The sequence below is a fragment of the Macrotis lagotis genome, chromosome 2, assembly GCF_037893015.1.
Source record: "Macrotis lagotis isolate mMagLag1 chromosome 2, bilby.v1.9.chrom.fasta, whole genome shotgun sequence".
Classification (NCBI taxonomy): domain Eukaryota; kingdom Metazoa; phylum Chordata; class Mammalia; order Peramelemorphia; family Peramelidae; genus Macrotis; species Macrotis lagotis.
In genome coordinates this window covers 43,298,750-43,321,129 of record NC_133659.1, presented here as the reverse complement: position 1 = coordinate 43,321,129, position 22,380 = coordinate 43,298,750, and the positions used below count along the sequence as shown (strand labels likewise).

General features: G+C 33.5%; 1 protein-coding gene across 1 annotated transcript in view; it reads right to left on the bottom strand.

Annotated features, from left to right (window-relative positions):
- The window catches only part of COL24A1 (collagen type XXIV alpha 1 chain), a 380,712-nt gene that overhangs the window by 237,443 nt on the left and 120,889 nt on the right, over positions 1–22,380 (bottom strand). The window contains exons 13-18 of the mRNA XM_074221770.1: positions 16,138–16,191; positions 11,221–11,265; positions 6,061–6,114; positions 5,932–5,976; positions 5,587–5,640; positions 5,107–5,160 (exon numbers count right to left, since the gene is read on the bottom strand). Of these exons, the coding sequence (XP_074077871.1) occupies positions 5,107–5,160; positions 5,587–5,640; positions 5,932–5,976; positions 6,061–6,114; positions 11,221–11,265; positions 16,138–16,191 (306 nt within the window). The remainder of the gene's footprint in view (positions 1–5,106; positions 5,161–5,586; positions 5,641–5,931; positions 5,977–6,060; positions 6,115–11,220; positions 11,266–16,137; positions 16,192–22,380) is intronic.

The window sequence follows — 22,380 nt, the reverse complement described above, 5'->3', positions numbered from 1 at the left end:
ATTTGATGAATAAGTGCAAATGATTTAGTTATTCTCAGCAATACAACAATCCTTGATAATTCCAAAGAACTAATGATGAAGCATATTATCTGCCTCCAGAGAAAGAAATGATTTTGACTGAATACAGACTGAAGGATGCTATTTTTTCACTTTGAGTTCTTCTTTTATTTGAATCTTTTTTGTACAAAATGACTAATATAAAAATGTTTCATATTATTGTGCATGTATGGCTCATACCTGATTACTTATTGTATGAAGGAGGGGGAGGGGACAGAAGAAAAAAGGAGTAGAATTTAGAACTGAAAACTTCAAAAAATGTTAAAAAATTAAAAAAAAAAGAAAATGCCAAATTTAATATTGGACAATTATTGCTTAAAGAGTTATTAGTTTACAAAGAAGCATGGAAAGACTTTTCAGATGCATGAAACAAGCAGAGTCAAGAAAATGATATACACAATAACTATAAAAATGTAACTTGAAATACTAACAACCACAAAACAAATAAGAACTAAATGATATAAAATTTTCAAGACTAAGCTTCACCCCAAAGGAAAGATATCTCTCCCCATTCTTTTGAAGAGGTGTGGAGGTATGGATCATTGTATATATTATCATAATTTTAAATGATTGATACATTTTTCTGGTTCCCTTTTTCCTCTTTTTTTAGAAGCAACAAATCTTTTTTGTCTTTTTGCGAGAAGAATACAGAGGAAAATTCAGTTGATATAGAAACAAAAGGTATCAATAAAATTATCAACATATGCAAGGCTTTGTGCTAAGTACTGAAACATTAGTTTAGTTTTTGTTTGCCATCCAATAATCATTAAAGTTCTATCATATATTTCAATTTGATCCTTTCTCTCCCCTCCCCCATCTTCCTGAAAGAAAATGAAAGTCATAAAGAGGCACATTGAAATGACCATAAGTTTAAATCTTCTGATCTAGTTCTTATAATTAATTTAGCTTTTCTCATATTTCTTCAATATTATATACATTCAAAGCAAATATTAATATTGTTTCATTACCTATGGTATCTTTAATATTATTTCTCTCGATTTATATGTTGCAAAAATTTACTGTTGTCTCATCCAAAGTGATGATAGGAATTAATCTTTCCTTTTATTTTAACCGTCTCTATTTTGCTTGTTTCTTGAGGCTTGATTTCTAATCTTTTCTTCTATTCTCTTAAATTTTTATGGGTATATCCATCCTATTTATATTCCTGACTATAGTGAAGGTATTTTTGTTTGTTTGTTTGTTTCTTGGACCCATGATTTCCTGAGAGTTCAGAAGTCCTCATGAGGATACCCCCCTGTATAAACATGAACTGGAATCTGTTTTGCAACATAGTGTTAGAAAACTGCCTGGGACACTTGCACTGGATTACACAGCCAGTATATATCAGAGAGTTTGTTTGGCTTTCTAGTTTATGATACTTCATAGCATAGTCAATTGTCAATATTGCTGCTTTTTGACATTACTTTAATATTTCTGCATTGTTGAGTCATTTCCCCTCAGTTTTTAGACTCTTGATTTCTTTGCTAAATTTATCCATTTTCTGCTCTAAGCCAATAGTGTTTCCTCTCAAGCTTTACATTAAACTCTCCAATTTCACTTCTTATCATTTGCGAAGCCTAAGGAAGTTATGTGATTTGTCCAAGGTCAGCCAGGTAGTGTCACAGGTGAGATTTGAATACTAAACTCTGACTTAAGAATCAATGCTTTCTCCACTGTAATAGGCTGCCTTTTAAAATTAATTTATTAAATCTTCCAATCACTCCTAGGGCTCTTATGGTCTTTCCATTTTACTTTCAGGAGAAGTAGTTGTAATTATTTAAAAATAATTTCTGGAATTTTCTCTTGGTATTCTCTTGTTGTATAGTATTTCTTAATTGTATTAAGTGGGACAGCTAGGTGGTTCAGTGGATAGAGTACTAGCCCTGGAGTCAGGAGGACCCTGAGTTCAAATCCAACCCTAGACACTTAATGATTACCTAGCTGTGTGAATGTGGGCAAGTAACTTAACCCCATTGCCTTGAAAAAAAAAAGTATTATGAGATTTTGTTTGCTTGCTCATTTTCATTAGTTTCTCTAGTGTTTTTCCCCATTTTCTTCTACTTTATTTTTTTATTTTTAGTTTATTTGGATCATCATGAGAGGTTTTGAGGTAATAAAAGAGCTGGGAGTATACAAAATCTTTCGCCAAATCATGATTCTTGAAGTCCCTTCTGATTTAATCTATAATATGTACATTTTGGGAAAAAATATTTTGAAGATAGTGAAAAATATTCACTATAAATACATGGCAGAAACTCCTATGTATACAACTGTTCATATAAACATATTATCATACGGCTGGAAGGGTCACTAAAGGGTATAGTCTAAATCTCCTGCCTTAAGAAAAGAATAGTTCTTAAGTATTCCATGGGGATAATTTTCATTATTTTTCAAAATTCCAGAGAAAGAATTCCAGATGTTCCTTTCCTAACCTTTAAAAATATTTAACAAACTTCAAGATCAGGAAATTCTTCCTTATTAGACAGTAATACACACTTTGCAGATTTGGTCCATTTGGAAATAATATCATTAAAAGCAGCATTGTGAACCACAACATAAATGGGAGAAATATAAAGTAGTAAATATATCCATCTGACTTTGGTGGTCTATTAATGATGGTAAATAAATGTTTTGGGGAAGTATTAAGTTATTTTGTTAGGTGTGGGAGTTAGTTTCTTAATGAGTGAATGGTCATTCTGCACAAAATATTCTTCAAACAGGTATATGAAGGTAATATTTCTTGACAAAATATGTGACAAAATGTTGAAAAACTTATATACCAAAGGTGTTAGGGACTAAATCCTGCTCTATATCCCTGCAAAACTTTTAAGGTAGGATAGTAAAGAGGAGACAGAAAGTAGTTCATTTCATAAACTTATCACTGAACATAACAGTATAAAGGTGAAGTAAATAATAGTCACAAATTTGGGAAGATTCTTAGAGATCATCTAGTTCATCCAATAAGTCAATAAGCATTTATGAAGCACTCACTAAATAATTGGTACTATCTTAAGCAGTAGGAATAGAAGACAAAAGTAGAACAATTCCTGTCCTCAACAGCTTATATTCTACTGAATGTTTAACTTGCTTACTTTACAAATTACAATAAATCCAGGAAAAAAGTTAGATGATTTACTCAAAGAGCCCCACAGATCTGAGACCAAAATCTAGTTATCTTTCAATTCAATTCAATATTTCATTGTCATATGGTGATAAGATGATTTAGATTAAACAGTACAAAATAACATGAATATATTTACTTTGTACATATGACTTAAATAAGTAATTATGTCAAAAGACACCAAGAATCATGCAATCTCCTATTGCTTTGGTATCTCTACCTTTAAGACTCCTTCTATTCCTTCAAGATTCAGTGAAGACTCCCTTGATTACCCTTCATGAGAGTGCTTCTCTTTTGCAAATTTTCCTTGAGCACTTTCTCTAGAGTTCTCCTTGGTTCCCATCAAATTACCCTTTGTTGTACTGTGTAATGTAAGATTTTACCAAATCATATGTAAGCTCCATAAAGGTAGGGACTATGTCTCCTGCTTAGTAGATGCTTTATAAATATTTGCTGAATTCAACCAATTTTTGTTATTACTTGTTTTATTTATGTAGTATATTCTTCTCTGTCTTCCCTTCTTGCAAATAATGGTAAAATAATTATTTTTAAAATCCTGAAATATTCTCTCTTTGAATATCACTATAGAAGATGACTTAGGATTCTACTTCAGTTTCTGGAAGTGCCTACCCTGTTGGTCAAGTAAAGATTCAAAAGTATTCTTGTAAACCTGAGTTTTATAAATCTTTTGTTGGTTCATTATATCCAGAAGTTTTCCCTTCTTAATTGATAATTATTACTATTAATATAGTCTCTTTAAGATTTATAAAACATTTATAGACTTTATCTCATTTGAGATAATGAGATATTACAACAAAACTACGGATCATTATTCCCATTTTAGAGGTGAAGAACTCAATATTCAAAAAAAAATTAAAGTTCCTGGTCACAAAGCTAGTATTAGAGGAACAATTTGGAACCAGGTCTCTCTGATTTCAAGTCCAGAGCTCTATGATTCACTATTCCATGGGATTTACCAAATGTTAATGAATAAACTGCTCTGATGCCAGACAAAGATTGGCAGATGGTCCCTCAAGATGAGGGTTCCTTCCAAAGGCTGTCAGGAAATGTCTTATTGTCTCCTGGGATAGTTCAGCCATTGAAGATAACTTTGAAATACAGTTTCCGGAAGCTGCATAAGATGGGATAAAATCAGGGATTTTTAAAAAACTAATATTCTACAGTCTGTGGGTCCTTGACCTAATGTTGCTATCATGTCTTTATAAAATGAAACATGTGTAAATTTTTCAGGGTAGGGAAAAAAAGCTGTTTCTCTAGAGGGTTTAGGAGAACCACATGCTGTGTTTATATGAATTGTAGAGATAGTAATAACCTTGATTTTTATAATAGTTTTGGCTTTGCAACATGCTTTTATTAAATGTATATAAGAAAAAGTATATAAGGTAATTGGGCAAATAAATCATATTCTGTTAATTGTGGTTCTGTTTTTGGGGAACTTAATGTGTTGTCTTACATAAAAGGTCTTTGTAGGAAAAAAAAAACAAAACTAGCGCCCCTTGGACAAGAGTTAGTATGGCAAAGCATCTCTCTTGAGAACTTTTTCCTTAATCTGTTAGTTACTCAGAAAAATCAAAATATCATTATTTAAGATATTGTCTATCTTCTGGTTTGAAAACATATGATTCAAATTAAAGGCTTCTTGTAATATGTCATCTGGGGAATACCAAAACCCACCAAAGTCTTTAGGGTTCATAGAAACTTGGCTTTGAACTGGACTAGAAGGGATTGGGGACCAATAGCCTGTGGAATGTGAGCTAAGTACTGATTTAGCTGAAACAGTGGATAGAAAAGGCAGGACCAGTGGGTTTGAAACCCTCTTATAGCTGCTAAGACTAACAAGCATTAAGATTCAAGCTATGATTTGCACTGATACAATCAGAAGGAGCAAAGTAAAAGTTCAAACCTACAGAAGGTCCTGGCTTTCCTCTCACCCCTGGTGGGCCCGGTAAACCAATAGCTCCCTAGAAGAAAACAGTAATTTAGGAAAGAGATCAATCATCATGTCGCCAGCGGCATCTATGGCTGTTTTTTATGAATGATACATGCAAAATAAATCATAACATTTGGAACAATTGAAATATGTTTCAACAAGGCAATTTAAATCACATTTTTTTTCATTCAGATGTTGTTATACACTAACAGAGAATGGTATAAAAACATAGGGTCAAAAGAAGACTAGAAAAAAACAAAATTTCAGGGTTACAGCATCTTAGTAAGTTTTACAAACTAGTGAAATCATAAACTAGTTTTTACAAACTAGTCCAAATCACACGAGGATTTTATTTATTGTTATACTTAATGAAAGACACATATATCTTTTCTTTTTAAAAGTATGTCCATATTACATTTCACTGATTTTTGTCAATTTATAGGGAAATCATAATTACCTTATCTCCAGGATACCCTGCTTCTCCTGGTTCTCCTGCAATACCTTGTTCTCCCTAAAGAACATATGATTATACATAGGCAGACACTGAATTTAAAATGATGCATTTGCAAAGTGATAATATCATAAGGACAAAAATATCAATTCTACTGAAGTACATGCAAATCTTTGTCTGATCTACATGATACTGAAAAAAAATCCATAAACACTGAGGGTTTAAGTGAAAGCTAGTAAATGTAAATGCTATTTTGAAAAAAAAACTTTTTTTGAAGGTAAAAGCAGTAAAAAAAAAGTAAAGTTTAAGAGGAAATGAATATCTCTATGGTAATGGAAATATTTAGATCACCTTATCACCTTTGATTCCAGGTTGCCCCATATTCCCTGGAAGACCCTAGGGGGAAAAAATTTTCACTGTCACACTTGAAATCATAAATTAGTCAAAGAGGGATATCACTTAAACAATTAAAAACCATACCATGGGCCCAGGAATCCCAGAAGGTCCACTTGCTCCCGGGGGGCCAACAGCACCCTGTAAGGTAGTTTTTAAAAAATGAGTCCTGTTAAGTATCCAGGAAGAATATAAAGAGAATGCCTCTCAAGCAAATGGTCTGATGACCCTTGACTCTAGTCAAATTAAATTTCTCTTTGTCCCCTCAAACATTTATTGCACTTTCTTATCTTTTAACTGATATGGTCAGAACTGGGGCAGTGAATTTGGAATCAGGATATCTAGGTTCAAATCCTCATTGAACCTCAGTGGCCTTCAAAAGTTAGCAAATATCTATGCATCTCAATCATCTCATTTAGGATGTAGATGATAACATTTCTTCTCTTGAATTTCTATAATCTCTGTGGTCTGTCCAATCCAATGAAGACTCTCTAAGAAGCTGTTTTGGATGGACAGTCCATAATACATTTTTTGTTTCCTCTCATCTCCTATAATGTTTACTGTTAATATCCTTCATTTGATCATTTAATTACAGGTACTACCCTGTAATATTTATTTTATCCCCTGAATTATGATTTGACTTTTCCAGTATATGGGCATCATTGAGTCAAATTGTAACTTTCTTCAGAGATGGAATCATGTGTGATTTTTTTCTAAATCACTTTGAATTCCATAAATAATAAATATTTATATTTTACCGTTTAAAAATCAAACATTTGAGGACATGAAGAGGATAATCCATCTTCAAGGTTGGATTCAGGAAAAAAATTTCTTTTGGATCTCTTTTGTTGTTCTAATATGAAATTCTTCACCACCAGTATTTTCCATACTTTCAGATGTTTTAGGGAATCTCTCAAAATTGATTCAAAGAACCAGTCAGCTCTCAACTTGTTGGATTGGGATTTCTCTTTTAGGTTTGATGTCTTTTTTGTAGGTATTATTATTCTATTCAAATTTAAGTGGAAGATTTTGCCTAGATTTCTCCTGTGCTTTCAATCACTTTTTTACCCTGTGATATTCTTATCTTTTTACAGCAATTCCTTACAGATAGAGGTTTTTTAAATATCTCTGTGCATAGTAGCACAGTGAATAGTGAGTCAGCTTTGAAGCCAATAAGACTCAATATCATCTCTGAAAGTTAGTGGCTGCGTGATCTTGGACAAAAGTCTTAAATTCAAGGTACTCTTGGGGGTACTTTCAGACTAAGTTGCAGAAAAAAATTACTAACTTGCACTGGTAGAGGAAATTTCTTCATTCAAAAGTAAACTGATTGATAATGTTGGGTGGTGCAGTAGATAGATTACAGGTCTTGGAGTCAGTTCAAATTTAACTTTTAGATTCCTATTAGCTGTGTGACCCTGAACAAATCACATAATCTGGAGGGCCTCAAACACAACAAAAAAAAAAAATAGAAGCAATCTGATTCAATTAAATTATAGCTATAGGTCTGAGAATACTGAATATGGTAGGTTTTTAATGAATGTTTATTGAATTGATGGTACTTTAACCTAGGTCAAATTAGGCAATACTGAGTGTACCTTTCCTATTGAATAAATGTTATGTCTACCATCACTTTTATTTCCCAATATAATAGGGTAATTCTTACAATCTATAATTGCATCAAATAATATTTAGGAATGGAAAATTTGTCAGAGATATTGAGAAATATTATACTTGTAAGAGCTGTTTTGGGGTAAGTCCTAAAGTGAAGTAAAACTAAGATAGTTTCCAACATGTTTAATCCTGAAATACATATGACAACAGGGAGGAAAGGGGTAATACTTTCCAGCTTGTTAAACTAGATATGCTATGGTAATGCATCATTACTTGCGTATCCAAAAATTTTTCAATTGGAGGCTTGTATTCTCAAAATTACAGTAGCAAGTTTATTCAGAGTTCAAGATGTTCAAAAGCTAGCATCCAAAAAAACACAGTTGGTTGAAAGAATATTATGAGAAGTTTTTGAAAATTAAAAGCTGCAAGAAATAACTAAGTCCACAGATATGTACAGATACATGTGAACATCTATGTGTATGTACACATGCTTATTTTATTGGAGGTATATAGACACATCTATAAATAAGAGAGAAATCTCTAGATTTTTCTCTAGAGATGTACATGGATGTGTGCATATGTATGAACCATTATATCTATAGATCTCTCTCAATATACCTTTATGTGTTTAGACATGCATATATGTTTTCTATATCAGATAATAATACATATAAAGGCATATATATATACATATATATATGTATATATATACACATATATATATATATATATATATATATATATATATATATATATATGAGGATAAGATATCCACATATAAAGGCTTCGCTTCCATATCTTTTTTTAGTAGAGATACGCACACACAAGCATTTTAGCACAGTATGTCTTATTTGGGCCCTTGCTAAACCTGCTCATATTTATTTTGTATTTTTTTTTATTAGTGGGTGTACTCACAGGTCACTGAATAAGGATCTCATCTTTACAGTGCCAACAGCTAAGTTGTACATAGCACTTTGCATTTATGTGTTAGCTCCATGGATTACCTTGGCCAAAGCATTCATCACCAAGCGGTCAGCCCAGGGGGGATGGACTTCTCTGCACTTAGCTAGGAAGCACACTCAGCCTATGCCTTCTCCAGAGCCATCTGGCTCAAATGGTCAGATCTAGAGCAGATGACTAGAGATGATCCTGGATGGAGTGGGAAATCTAGATCTTTCTAAACTAAGATCTTTAACAGATTTCAGTTTGACTGAGACAATAACTATTTAAGTGATTAAGGTTAGGGAAGATATGAGACAGAGAATGGTCTTTTTTATCAAGTCAAAAAAAATCAGTTTGAGAAAGGAAGACCCTCAGGGTTTCTGGTCAAAACAAGATCATATTTTTGCTATTTGAATTCATTCTGAGTCCAATTTGCATTCATTCTGAGGGCTCAAACAATGATGAAGTGAGGCTTGGACTGGGATCTATTTTGGCCAGTCCTTGAGAGTGAGAGTAAAATGAATTTAAGGTTTGGTCCTTAAGAAAGACATCTAGATGGTAAATCTCAAGATATCATGGAAGGAGGAGAAAGTGAGACTGGTGATTTTGTACAACTCACCCTCACTTAAATCCTGCTTATTTGCATGTCTTAGCATCACCTCCCAGATGTCAAGGTTCTCTTGGAGAATGAAGGACAACAACCCTTTGATATGACCAAAGTCTTTCCAGCATGATAGTACTTCTAGATCTCATAACCCAAAGATATAACCTTCTAGAACTCACTCAGGCTCTTATCCATTCGAGGATGAATAATTGGAATGGGACGTTTTAGAGAATCTTATGCCATTTATTTACCAGGTGAGAGTTGAAGATAATTGAGAAGGTGAAACTTCACATAGCTAGAAAAATGGTGATGCCCTGAACTCTCTTTTTTCTCTCACCCCTCTTACCCCCCCCATATACATGTATATGGCAGTGTCTGTTATTTCAAAATAAGGTATTTCAATAAAAATTATAACTCTGTGGAAGCTGAATTAATGAGATTCTACTTTAGATCTCAATCTATTGTTATTTCTACCAAGTAGTTATGATAAAGGGGAAGACCTGTAGAGGTGTGTTGGGGGAGAAAGAGTAATTAAACTTCCAATTATTGAATTGCAGAGAAATGTTTCTTATCCTCACTAAAAGGATTATTTCAGATTCACGTAGAGAATCTCTGAATAGGTTTATTATCTATGCAAAAAATATATGAACTTTCATTAGGATGCAAAGTTCTTGAGGGCACAGACTTGGCCATTTTGTTATCTTAGTATCTTGGGCATAATTGAGCATAATTCATCCATATCAGCCACGTTAAAATATCAATAGAAGTCCATTGAATTGATTTCTAACTTCTCATTATTAGAAATCCCATTTTTTTGGCTATTTGATCCAAGGGATGGCCAGAGGTGTTTCTGTGGAGCTTCAAGTAACAAAAACAAAAACCCCAACACTATATAAAATTAAACGAGATGGAATCATATAGATGTCAATTATATTACAGAAAGGGAATTATATATTAAAATTAAAATTAGAATTATGACCCTTTGGTGAATCATATTAGTGAATTCTGGTTCCTATCTTTCCTCATGTTGGATACTACTGAATAATTCTCATTTAAATTTCTTCCAATCTATATAATTTATTTTCCCATTTCTTGTTCAGAAAAGGTCTATTTGTCATAGTCCATCCTGGCTACTATAGTAAGTAAGCAGTTGAGAGTTTAGTTCAGGATCTGATCAGATAGTACATTTGACATTGAAGAAGAAGGATACATAAATGAGACATATCAAGGAAAGAGAAGAGCATGAATGTTTATTAATCTGTAAGGTTTCATTCGGAATAAGTCTATAATGGGAAAGAGTGAAGGATGGGGAGTTAAACAGGTTTCAAATTCTCAGAAAGGATTAGACAAAGATTAAAAACCAATTAGTTGCCAGAGTTAAGAATATACAAGAAACTCAAGGGAATGGGATGAAGCCCATTTAATGTGAGAACAATGTAGTGAATACTCTATTCAAGATCAGGTCTTCATCTAAGAAGAGTCTATGAATATTAGATGACTCAGACACTGTCTACCTCCACCTAATGAGTTTCAGAGATAGAAAAGGACTTTTAGTTGTTTTTGGTGGGGTTGGAGGTTTATAAATATTGATCACTCTTTAAAGGTTTGCAGAGATCCATTACTATGTATATACACTCATAATATACTCATATATTAAGCTTAACTAAAAACCTGTATTTCATTATAGTACATAGTTCACTGATATGTCTCATTTAAGAGTAGAGATTTGTATTGGTATAATAGATTCCCATGTGAGGGAACTCTCCTTTCCAGTAAAATCTAGCAGCTCTGCTGCAATTGATAGCCTTTATTTAGAGTGCTGAGAAGTTAAGGGACTTGTTTAGGGTCATAAAGCCAAAACATATCAGTGGTAGGGCTTTAACCTGTCTTCCTTGCTTCAGACTGGCTCTCTTTCTCATTTAAAGAAATGTTTAAAAATAAATTTAAACAAAGTTGATGCCACGTAATGAAATCAAAAATTCTCCTTTTGATGATTAACTTTGAAATATTTATATGTCATTATATAAAATCTATACTAGACAATGAAATGTTTTTAAAAGATGGTAAAATCAGTAAATTATACTCACCCTAAGTCCAGGAAATCCAGGAGGACCAATGCCACCAACAAAACCCTTTAAAATAATATTCATAGAGATTAATTAAATACAATTCTATTATAACTTATAGTGGGTTAAGTTTTTTTGAACATTATTTGCTATAAAAAAGGGGGAAAGACCTCAGGACAATTTTATTTTTAAAAATCACATTCTATTCTATCTAAACTTCCTGCTTCTTGCCCCAGATACCCAATTTCATGTTATTTATGGAAACTATAATTATTTAAATTGAAAGATAGTTGTTCTAAACAAGATCTTGTTATTAAAGTCTCTGTATTTGCTGAGCTGTCTTTTGGTGATAGTGATAATGATTATAGGTATTTCATAGTCCCAAAGTGGCCCTTTACTCCATCATGTTAGATAGTACCATTTTGCCTAGATTAGTCTCTCAAGCTTCCTGTTCATTTCACAAAGAAGGTAGGCACGCCTCTTAACAATCATAATGTCCATAAGTAGACCATGGTCACAATGCAAGGCAAGAAAAAGTTGAAGACAAAAAATTCCTGGCTCCATTTTTCCCCCATCTCCCTTAATCCTCCTCTTAACAATGACTTTAACACATTACATAATTATCAAAAGATTACTGAGTACAGAGGACCTAGTGCCAGAAGTAAGATAATAGCAGCAGCAGTAAATTCAGAGCTATTTAAAAAATAATCCTTCCTTAGACTGTGGTCCAGTGTATTATATCAGAAACTTAGTACACAGAGATGTAAAACTTGTCTTTAGCATCTCTCCTATTATTTTGTTCATGAAAAAGTATTGTATACAATAGTTACAGAATAGTCTGAAATGTTTTGGGAGACAATGTGGCACAGAAAGAACATCAGCTACAAATTCAGGAAAAGCAAAGTTCAAGTCTTGATGCTAACATACTGGTGATATGACTGTTGGCCAGCTACTAAATCAGATAATTCTCTTAGGTTATTAGAATAAAAAGCTGTTCTGTATCAGTAGAGGGACTTTTAACATTAGGAGTTTCCCAGAGTGAAGAAATCACAAAGCTAAATCACCCACAAATACGTACATAAAAAGAACATTTAATTTTTATCTCATAAAAAAGAAAATTGAAGTACCAATTGTAATAAGTTATCTCAAATGTGTTAGTGTTCAGATTTTGCAAGCTTTATTTTTTGTCTTTTTTTCAGAAAATCACACAGATGATGGAAACTCTAATAAAATAAGCATTAAATTACAATATATTCCACTACTGAATTATAGGTATCATTAATTTTGTAAATGAATTGGAATTGATTTCATCTGAATTAATTTCATTTAATGGGAGGAGCTGGGTGGTTCAAGATCTGAATTCAATCTGAACTCAGATACTTATCAGCTGTGTCATCCTGGGTAAGTCACTTAAGCTCTATTTACCTCAGTTTCTTATCTCTAAAATGGCAACATCTTGGGGAAAGAAATGGCAAACCACTCAGCATCTTTGCCAAGAAAGCCATATGGATAAAATTCCATGATGTTATGTAGGATCAGACACAACGGAACAAGTGAACAACAACAAAAAATTCTCTATAAATTAATGATGCTCTTTTGATCTTATTATAAGTATAGGTCAGAACTTTGTGATAAATCAGAAATATAAGTAGCTTTAATTTAAACATGACATCACAAGAAATGTCATTTTGTTTTTATATAAGATAGATGTTAATTCTTTCTTTTTACAATGCAAAAGAATTCTTCAAACTAAGCAATTATATTCAAAATGGATGTTTGGAAGTTACATAGGAATAGAGCGGGAAGAGACTAAAGATGGTTTCACAGAGGAAGTAAAGACTAACCCTAACCCTAATTCTGAATTGTGCCTTGAAAATGATTATTCTGAGAAGCAGACATAAGAATGTAGTATATTCCAGATATTGTACAAATGTAGATGAAGGAGATGGATGACAAGTTTGGGGAATAGCTAATAATCTAGTTTATAACATAAGAATGAGAGAAGGGGAATAATGTGAAATGACTAAAAAGAAAGATCAGTGACAACTTTAGATTATAATTTATCCTAAAGGCAATAGGGAACAAACATGAAGAAAGCAGTACAATCTTTGCTTAATAACATAATTTTAGTATTTGTGTAAAGAATAACTTAGAGGAAGAAGAAACTGGAAGCAAAGAGACCTTTACTAAACAGGATTATTCACTTTTCCTTAAACACTTTCTCATTTCTATGACTTGGCTCATACTCTTGCCTCTTCCTAGAGTGCCCTTTCCTTCCACTTCTACTTATCAACTTCGTAGTATTATGTCAAAGAAGAATTAAAATTTTGTTTCTTTTATAATTCATAGAAACATTAGCTTTTAAAGTTAGTTACTGTCTAATTCACTTCACAGCCATAAAAGTATATACACCAAGAAGTGATTAACCAGTCTCTGAGAGAAGGCCAAGAATGAGGAAAAATCCATTATCTTCCGGAACCGACTCTGTCTTAGAAAGCTCTATTTGTCAGAATGATTTTCTGGATACAAAGCCTAAATATGCCTCTTTGTGATATCTACTGACAGTTCCTTTTTTTTTATCCTCTTGAGACTAAAGGAGCAGGTCTCATTCACTTATATGACAGCCTTCTTGATAAGTATCAAGACAGATATTATAGCCCTCTCATTCAACCAAGTCTTCTCATTTCGAGGTTAAATATCTTCTCTTCTGTCACTCAGTCTTTGGATGGCATAAACCCCAAATAGTTTGTTATACTGGTTACTCTTCTCTTGATACTCTTTAGTTTATCATTGGGCAGCTAGGTGGCACAGCGGATAGAGTGCCAGGCCTGAAATCTGGAAGACTCATTTTCCTCAGTTCAAATCTGGACTCAAGACACTAGTTGTGTGATCTTGAACGAGTCACTTTCCCCTGTTTGCCACAGTTACTCAGCTGTAAAATAAGCTGGAAAAGTCAAACTATTCTTGTATTTTTTGCCAAAAAAAGGCAACTCAAATAGGAATACAAAGAGTTGGACATGACTGAAAAACAACTGAACAATAATTTCAACAGTTTATCAGGATTTCCTAAGTGGTGATACCTAGAACTGAATGCAATATTTTCAATGTCATCCAACCGAGGCAGAATACAGTGGGAGGTCATTACCTCTTTACTCATGGAACCTAACCCTCTCAATATAGCCCCAAACTTCATGAGTTTCTCAGGTTTCAATATCTCATTTTTTCACTCAGACAAGCTATTGTTTAATCATGTCTCTATGTTAGCGATGTTGATTTTCTGAATCCAAGTCTAAGACTTTAGAATTAGAATGATTAAATTTGATCCTATTGGAGTCCTTATAATGTCCTGATTTATCAGGTTGTCATCCAATGCGTTAGTTATCCTTCTTAACTTTGTGTTATCTGATAATCATCTGATAATTATGCAAATCACTGATAAAGATATTAAACAATGTAAATCTGGGCAAAGATTATAGGGTACCCCATAGAAGACCTTCTTGCAAATTGATTTGGAACCATTAATCATTACTCTCTGAATCTGTTCAATTAATTCTAAATACATCCATGCTATTGACTTTTCTTCATCCTTTCCACTAGAAGAACATGAGATAATTTATCATGGACTTAGCTAAAACCTAGATAAAACTATCTCTAATTCTATTCAATCATCTACCAGTTTATTAATTGTCTAAAAGGAAATAGTCATTCTGGAATAGTTTTTTGCCCTTTAAAATTTTTATTATTAATTAGAAAATCAGTAACAAATACAAATATTACTTGTTACGAAGTCATGCGACCTCCTTCGAATTAGCACTTCCTTTTCTAGATGTTTGCCAACAACTTCAATATTTCATTCTACAACTCGTTGACATCAGACTTGTTTGTCTTAGTTACTTCTGAATTTCTTTCCTTGGTTTGTAAAAAAAATGGTCTGTGGGATCCTACCTATCTTTTCTCTGGATTCTTCAGAATCTGTTTCCCAGAAATCTACGGAACATATTAGACTCTGACTGACTTTCCCTTCCTTCTGTACTCCCAGCTTTAAGATAGAGGGTTCATTTCCCCCCAACTTTCATTTTCCACTAGCAGCCATTATCCCTTTCAGTGAAAAAGCAGGTTCATAAGTTCCTCTGTTTTGAAGCAAGAAATCATCATTAAGGCAAATCAAGAAATTATTCATTGCTTTGTTTTTGGCAGAAGTATTACAGCTGATGTTAGGATAACTAAAGTTCCCATCTCCTGTCACTACTTTATCATGCTTCTTTGTGGGGCATATGATGTTTCAGGAACGACTTCTTTCTGTTCATCTGGTCTGTAGTATACTCCGATGGCAATTCTGCTTCTGTTTCTCCCTTCATTAATCCTTATCCAAATGTTCTCCAGCATACTTTCTCTTCTGATTCCTTGGTTTCCTCATCTAACTCCATAAAACACCATCCATCCCCACACCCAATTTTACCTACAATTTTTTTCCTTAATAAGGTATATCCATCCATTCCATTTGTGGCTTTCGTTCCATAGGTCTCAAGGTAAAATTTATCACTTTGTTAGAACCTTAGATTATTTTTGTTTATTGTTAAACTTGGACACTTGTGTATAGTGATTTGAAGTCATGAATTTTATTTTTGTGATCTCCTTAATTAGAAGTAATGCACTCCCATTCAGAACTGCACACAATACTTAGACTCTCTCATTTTCTCATTTATCCTTATATTATAATCATTTGTATTCAGTTCTTATTTTATCTATATTCTCCATAAGGACACCCTTATCTTTCACAAAACAGCTAGTACAATGCCTTGCAAATAATAGGCAAATGAATATAAGTATAATATACATATGTATGATATGTGTAAATTATATATTACTATGTGTGTATAACTAATATACTCTCTCTCATTCAGAATGGCAAAGTGAGACCCATCACTGTGAACTTACAGGGTTCCCATCAGGACCAGCAGGGCCTCGTTCTCCAAATTCTCCTGGAAAACCCTGGTCCAAAAAAAAAAGAGAGGAAAAAAAGAAAATAAGAAAAAAAAAGAATTCAATGAGAAGGAAAAAATATAAAAATCATTTTACATTATATTTCAGTGAGATAAATTCTCCCTCATTACTTTAAAAATATTTTGACATTAACTGATTTATTAAATGCCATAAATATTTTGTTTCATAAAAGGAATCTAATTAAATATAATCAATATGGAAAACAAAGGCTGGACAGTAGCAATAGCTTGTCTATCATCATATTAATGAGTAAGTAGAAGAATGAAGGACATAGGCCTAATCTCCTGATGGGCCACACTACTACTGCACCCATTGTTCCATGTTGACTCTCTACCAGAAACATCTAAGAAAAGAATATAGCACATCACAGAAGAGAAAAATTCATAGGATTATGTGATTCTGAGCTGTATTTTGAAGTAAACCACAAAATAAAAGTATTTTTAATGTATGGGGGATAACATCCTATCCACATTGATATGGCTGACAAATATAGTAAAAATGAAAGCCATTTGTACTGTGTGTACTATAAATTCTTCACTATAAAAAGACATATACATCAATGAAAAAGTAAAGGTTATTTGTTCAATGACATAGTTGAGTATATACACTTTTGTAGGGATAAATAGATATAAACATACACATGCGTGTAGAATATTTGCACAGTATATGTGTGTAAATGCACATGCACACATGTATAAATACATCCATAAATGCTTACACACACTCACACTCTTTTCTGAGTTGAGTAACCAGGTGGCATGGTAGCTAGTGTGCTAGTTCTGGAGTCAGACAGACCTGAGCCCAAATCTGGCCTCAGACACTAGCTGTATACTTTTGGGCAAACTTGACTTCTGTTTGTCTTGATTTCCTCATTTGTAAAATGCAAATAATAAGAGTGCCAACCTCCCAGGTGCTACTGTTGTTAAAGCACTGTATTTGATGATACTGTTGTTATGCAGTCATTTAAGTCATGTCTAACTAACCTTTGTCATGGGTGAGTTGGTCTTCAGTGATGTTCAATTTTTTATGACTGTCTTTGGAATTTTCTTGGCAGAGATACTAAAATGACTTGCCATTTCCTTCTCTAGTTCACTTTATAGGTGTGGAAACTGAGGCAGCAGAATAAAGTGACTAGTCCAGAGTCACACAGCTAATAAGTGTCTAAGGTTACATTTGGATTCAGGAAGATGAGTCTTCCTGATTGCAGGCCTGGTACTCTATTCACTGCCTAGCTTCTCATTCTTACTAAATGTCAATTGATTCATTGGCTTTCAATTCATGTTTAGTTAAACTGATCTCATTAGGGTTTGGTATTTCTTTTGGCATGAACTGAAACTATTATTTTCCTTTATGCTTAACTAAATTTTTTGAACATTCTTGTTTCATTTTCATTTTTTTTAAATTTTCAGGTCAGCAAGGACAAAAACCCTGAAAGACCTGCTTTGAACAATGCCATCCACATACGGAGGAAAAAAAACACAAAAATCTGAATGCATACCATGATCACGTTTTTAAAATTTCTCTTATGTTTTTCTTTCTTAACTACTCATGGGTTTTTTCCCTTTCTTTCCCCTTAATTCTAATTCCTCATACACAAAAAGACTGATATGTAAATATATTAAACACAAATGTACATGTACAATTTTCATTAGATTGTTTGCGAGTGGGGAGGGAAGGAAGGGTGTGTAGAAAAATGCGTAATCCATACATTTAAAAATGGATAAATGTTGAAAACCTACCATAGTATGGAATTGGAAAAAATAAAATAAATTTCAATTAAAAATATTTTCAAATCAAAATCCTCTCCCTCCATTCAGTCCCTTCCCCATCTATTGATAAGGCCAGTCAGCAATACTCATTTTATATTCTACATTCCTTCTTAATCTATATAGTTCTTAACTATTTCTTTCTATGAATTAGATTCACCCAAAGTGCTAGCAAATTGACTTTATATCACCAAATGTCCCAAGAAATAATACTCCTTGCTATCTTTAGTATTACAATGAAACCAATTGCACTTAATATTTTATGTGCCTTCCATTTAGCTCTCTAGGTCCTTTTTAAAAAAACACCAAGACTATATATGAGTCCACACACACACAATACTCACTCCTTTATTAACCTCCAACAGGGCCCTTTTATCTTCCAAATCATAAAGTAAATCTCATGTTTGCCATTTAACACCCCTTACATCCTGGCCCTTTCCTATTTATTTTGGGCTTAGACATTGTTTCCCTCTGTAAAACCTATGTGCTGTTTGTTGCTCACATGCAATACTCCATCACCCAAATCTGTATAGTTGCTGTAATTATTCTTATATTTATAATGTTATCCTGTCTTTTCTCTAATTCCCAGGTTCCCTGGATTTCTTCAAGACAGCTTAAATTTCACCTTCTGCAGCAGGTCTTTCTGAGTCCCTCTGCCTCCCTTCCATTTACAATTACCTCCCATTCATACTGTATATATCTTGTAGGCATATAGTTATTTGTTTGTTTTTCCCCATTAGAAAATGAGCTTCTTGAGACCAGGGTCTCTCTTCTGACTTTCTTTGTAGCTCCAGCAAATTACAAGTATATAGGCTTAAAAAAAAGTTTATTAATTTTTATATATTGTTATAAATCTAAAAAAATTAGAAGTGACTTTAAAAATGTAAGGTAAGTTTGCAAGACTTTTTTCTTTAGTATATCTCTTATAAAATATATAGATAATATATGAAAAATTATATTAAAAGTTTTAAGCATGAATACTAGGCTCAAGATTAAAAGAGACTTGAAAAATTGAAATGAAACAATCATTGTATAGGTATCTGCTGTTTGTCCTTCATTTTTCAAAGAGCACCGATAACATCACAGAGTGATATCTGGACTCATACTGAAGTGGATTTAAAGTGAGGCAGCCTTGCATAGTCAGCAATCTCACTTGCTCTTCCAGGATCATTGAAGTCCAATGGCAGGACAAAAGTCAAAATGCCTTATGATGACCTGACTATTTATTCCCATAAATCCTCCACCAAAGATTCACCCCAAGTGCTCTGGATTACTTTGGTGTCTTCAATGTCTCAAGTCCTAAGTTTTTCACAGAGCCTGCTTTCTTGGCCATTGGAACAAATTGTTCTCATCTGCCCATTCTAACCGGGGAAAGTCTTTACATGTTTAGAGTACCCCCCCACACACACATTTCCTCAACTCATCAATGGATTTAAGGTCTATTGATTATCCTCAGCATGACTAAATTGGTCAGTCTAGATAGTTTACCAGGGTGTGGCCACTGTATGTGCTATAGCTTCTTGGAGCCACAGGTGAGAATTGAGTGCCGGATGGACGCCAAAGGTGGAAAGGTAGACCTGGAAAAACTTGGCAAGTCCTCATAGCAGAGGAACTAATCCTCCTTGGGCACTCCACACACCCTCATCATGCAGGTATATATAATGTAAATGTCTCTGCCAATTCATCTATGTCATCATAAAATACTTCCTAAATAATGAGAATAAAGAGAACTTTGAGAAACTGTATTCCCTAGGACCCTGCCTCAGGCTTTTCACAAAAAATAAAACCAGAGTCCATACCTCTCCTCTTCAGTATTAAACAAACATTGTTGGGTAAAACCTTTCTGCTTCTTTATTACTTACCAACAATGTTTTAGTTTAGTTTAAGCTCTTCCCTTATTGTCTTAGTCCAAACTGGTCACTTTCCTTTGATGTAATCACCATTTTTTTTTTTTTTTTAGTTTGTGCAAGGCAGTGGGGTTACGTGGCTTGCCCAAGGCCACACAGCTAGGTCATTATTAAGTGTCTGAGGCCGAATTTGAACTCAGGTACTCCTGACTCCAGGGCCGGTGCTCTATCCACTGCACCACCTAGCTGCCCCGTAATCACCATTTTTCAAGGAGATAGGGATATCAGTCAATGTTTGGTTCTGCTTGCTATTGATGAAATGAGTGACAGAAGAGAGGTTTCTACTCGGTTTGGTAAAATAGACTATGTGCAACATCACATTAATGCGCTGAATTCTTTTTGACCAAAATAATTTCAAGTATATTCCAGCACAAGGAAAAAGACCTCTCAAGTGACTTGTAAAACATATATCTAAAACTCTACTATGTGATATGTACTTAAAATATCCTTGGGCCAAGGGCAGAAACAAATAACAGATGTCAAGAATGATACTTTACTCTGAAATTTTAACACTATAATTTGGAGTCAATGTAAATGGCATCTACTTAAAGCTGACTTTTCCAACATAAAGACATGAGCTAAGAAAACTATGGCTTTAATGTGTATTTTTAATAGTTTCTTTTTATTGTTTACTTTTAAAATTTCTTTATAATTTAATAATAATAAATATTTCTGCCACCTGCCTGATCCTTTTAGGAGTGTTATTCTCCCCCATTTTGGAAAGCTCTGTTATTTTCATCTTTTCAGTAGAAGAGTAAGGACTTTGGGGATGTGAAACAAAACAAGATTTTGTTCTGTGTAAAATCTCCTATCCCAAGGAACAATAGAAATCTGACTCACTAATCTGGATACACAAAAAAAATTTTAAAAATCTCCTGGACCTCTCTCTATATATTTTGGCAGTCTGTCATTGGCCAGGTGCTATGGAGAGAAAGTCCCACATTGACTGTAAAGCTGTTAACTTCTTTCCTAAAAAGTTAATTTTGCACTAAGTCCAGTCAAGGCTGGGCCTATGTGCTATGCCAATTGCATGGATGATTTAATGTAAGGAAGTGACTGATGATCAAGTTAATCTGACAGTCATGTAAAATTTTAGCAACTCCAGATTTTCCTGGCTGTGAGACTAGAGAAGGAAGTTTGGAAACCCATTCTAAGTGAAGAGTCATTTGGATTTTGATAAGATGAAATGGGATTTGGAGTTATTAAATCCACATGACTTTTCTTTTTGTCACTGTATCTTCCCTTCCTCTTTATCATGAATCCATCTATGGTTATTTGTCTTATAAAGTTAAAGCACTGGCTTAGGTAAAATTCAGATGTGAACCAAGTTTCTCTTTACACAGAGCTCTAAAAATTTGAATCTTCTGACTCAAAGTTTCTCAAGTTGAAATTGGGAAACATAAAATAAAATCATGAGACATATGGAAAGCATTTAAAAAATTAATATTGGCCCATTTTCATCTAAGACTAATAATAAAGACTGAAATTTGGTTGAACTTCTATATTCTAGGATGCATTAAAGGAGAACAGTCTATATGACCTCAATGATACCTTTTTAGGCTTCTTTTGTCCGGGTGAGTGTGTGCTAAATAATAATTACTTTTTCTACTTTAAATATCTAAATCTTTTTTTTTTCAGAATCCAGTTACCCAAAGAAAGCCTTTATAGTGAACAGAAATGTCCTTACTAGATCCAAATGTCTTTCAGCCTCTAGTATGAGTTTTACATGTAGTAAACACTTAATAAATGGTTATTGAATTGAATTTAGCTTATCTTTCACAGTAAATGATAACTAATCCCAGGAAGTGATAGAGAAAATCTCCAAGCACTATTATATATGACCAGAAAATAACGTGACATGTCAGCTGGTCTTAACACCTCTTATCATAGCATCATGGCAAGCTACCTTAAATAAGGTATTTAAACACACTGCCAATTCTTCAGTGGATGGAAGATCTCATTGCTGTAAGTATTGTTTCACTGGTAAAGATAGCAATGCACCGATGCCCTCCTTTCTATTCTGTTCTTTCTTAGATCCTTTTTATGTGACCTATATAAAGTCTTGGATGCCATGCTTTAGCCATCTTACATTTCATGAGTATCACTGTGGCTCTTCTATGTCTATCTGCCATACCTCAATCTCACTTCATGACTGGCTTCCACTTCCTTTACTAAGAATATATTTCTTCAATGGTATTCTTTGGCCCACTTCTTGGGCTAACATTGTTGAGTAATCTAAGAGACTTTCCTGAACACAGTTTGAAATGAAACCAAAATTGAAAAATTTCCTCCTAAATGAGGCCAAGTCATTTAATGGAAAATGCAAGTATGAGTATATGCAGTATACACATTAAAGGACCCGGCGCATTTTCTAGTACAAACATCGTCAAGGAAGAAATGGAATACATATGTCTTAGAGTTGTAAAGGCTTTTCTGGGAATTATAATTCATTATAAAAGGGTATATTTTCACAGCATTCAAATATGACCAATTTTCTAATGTTC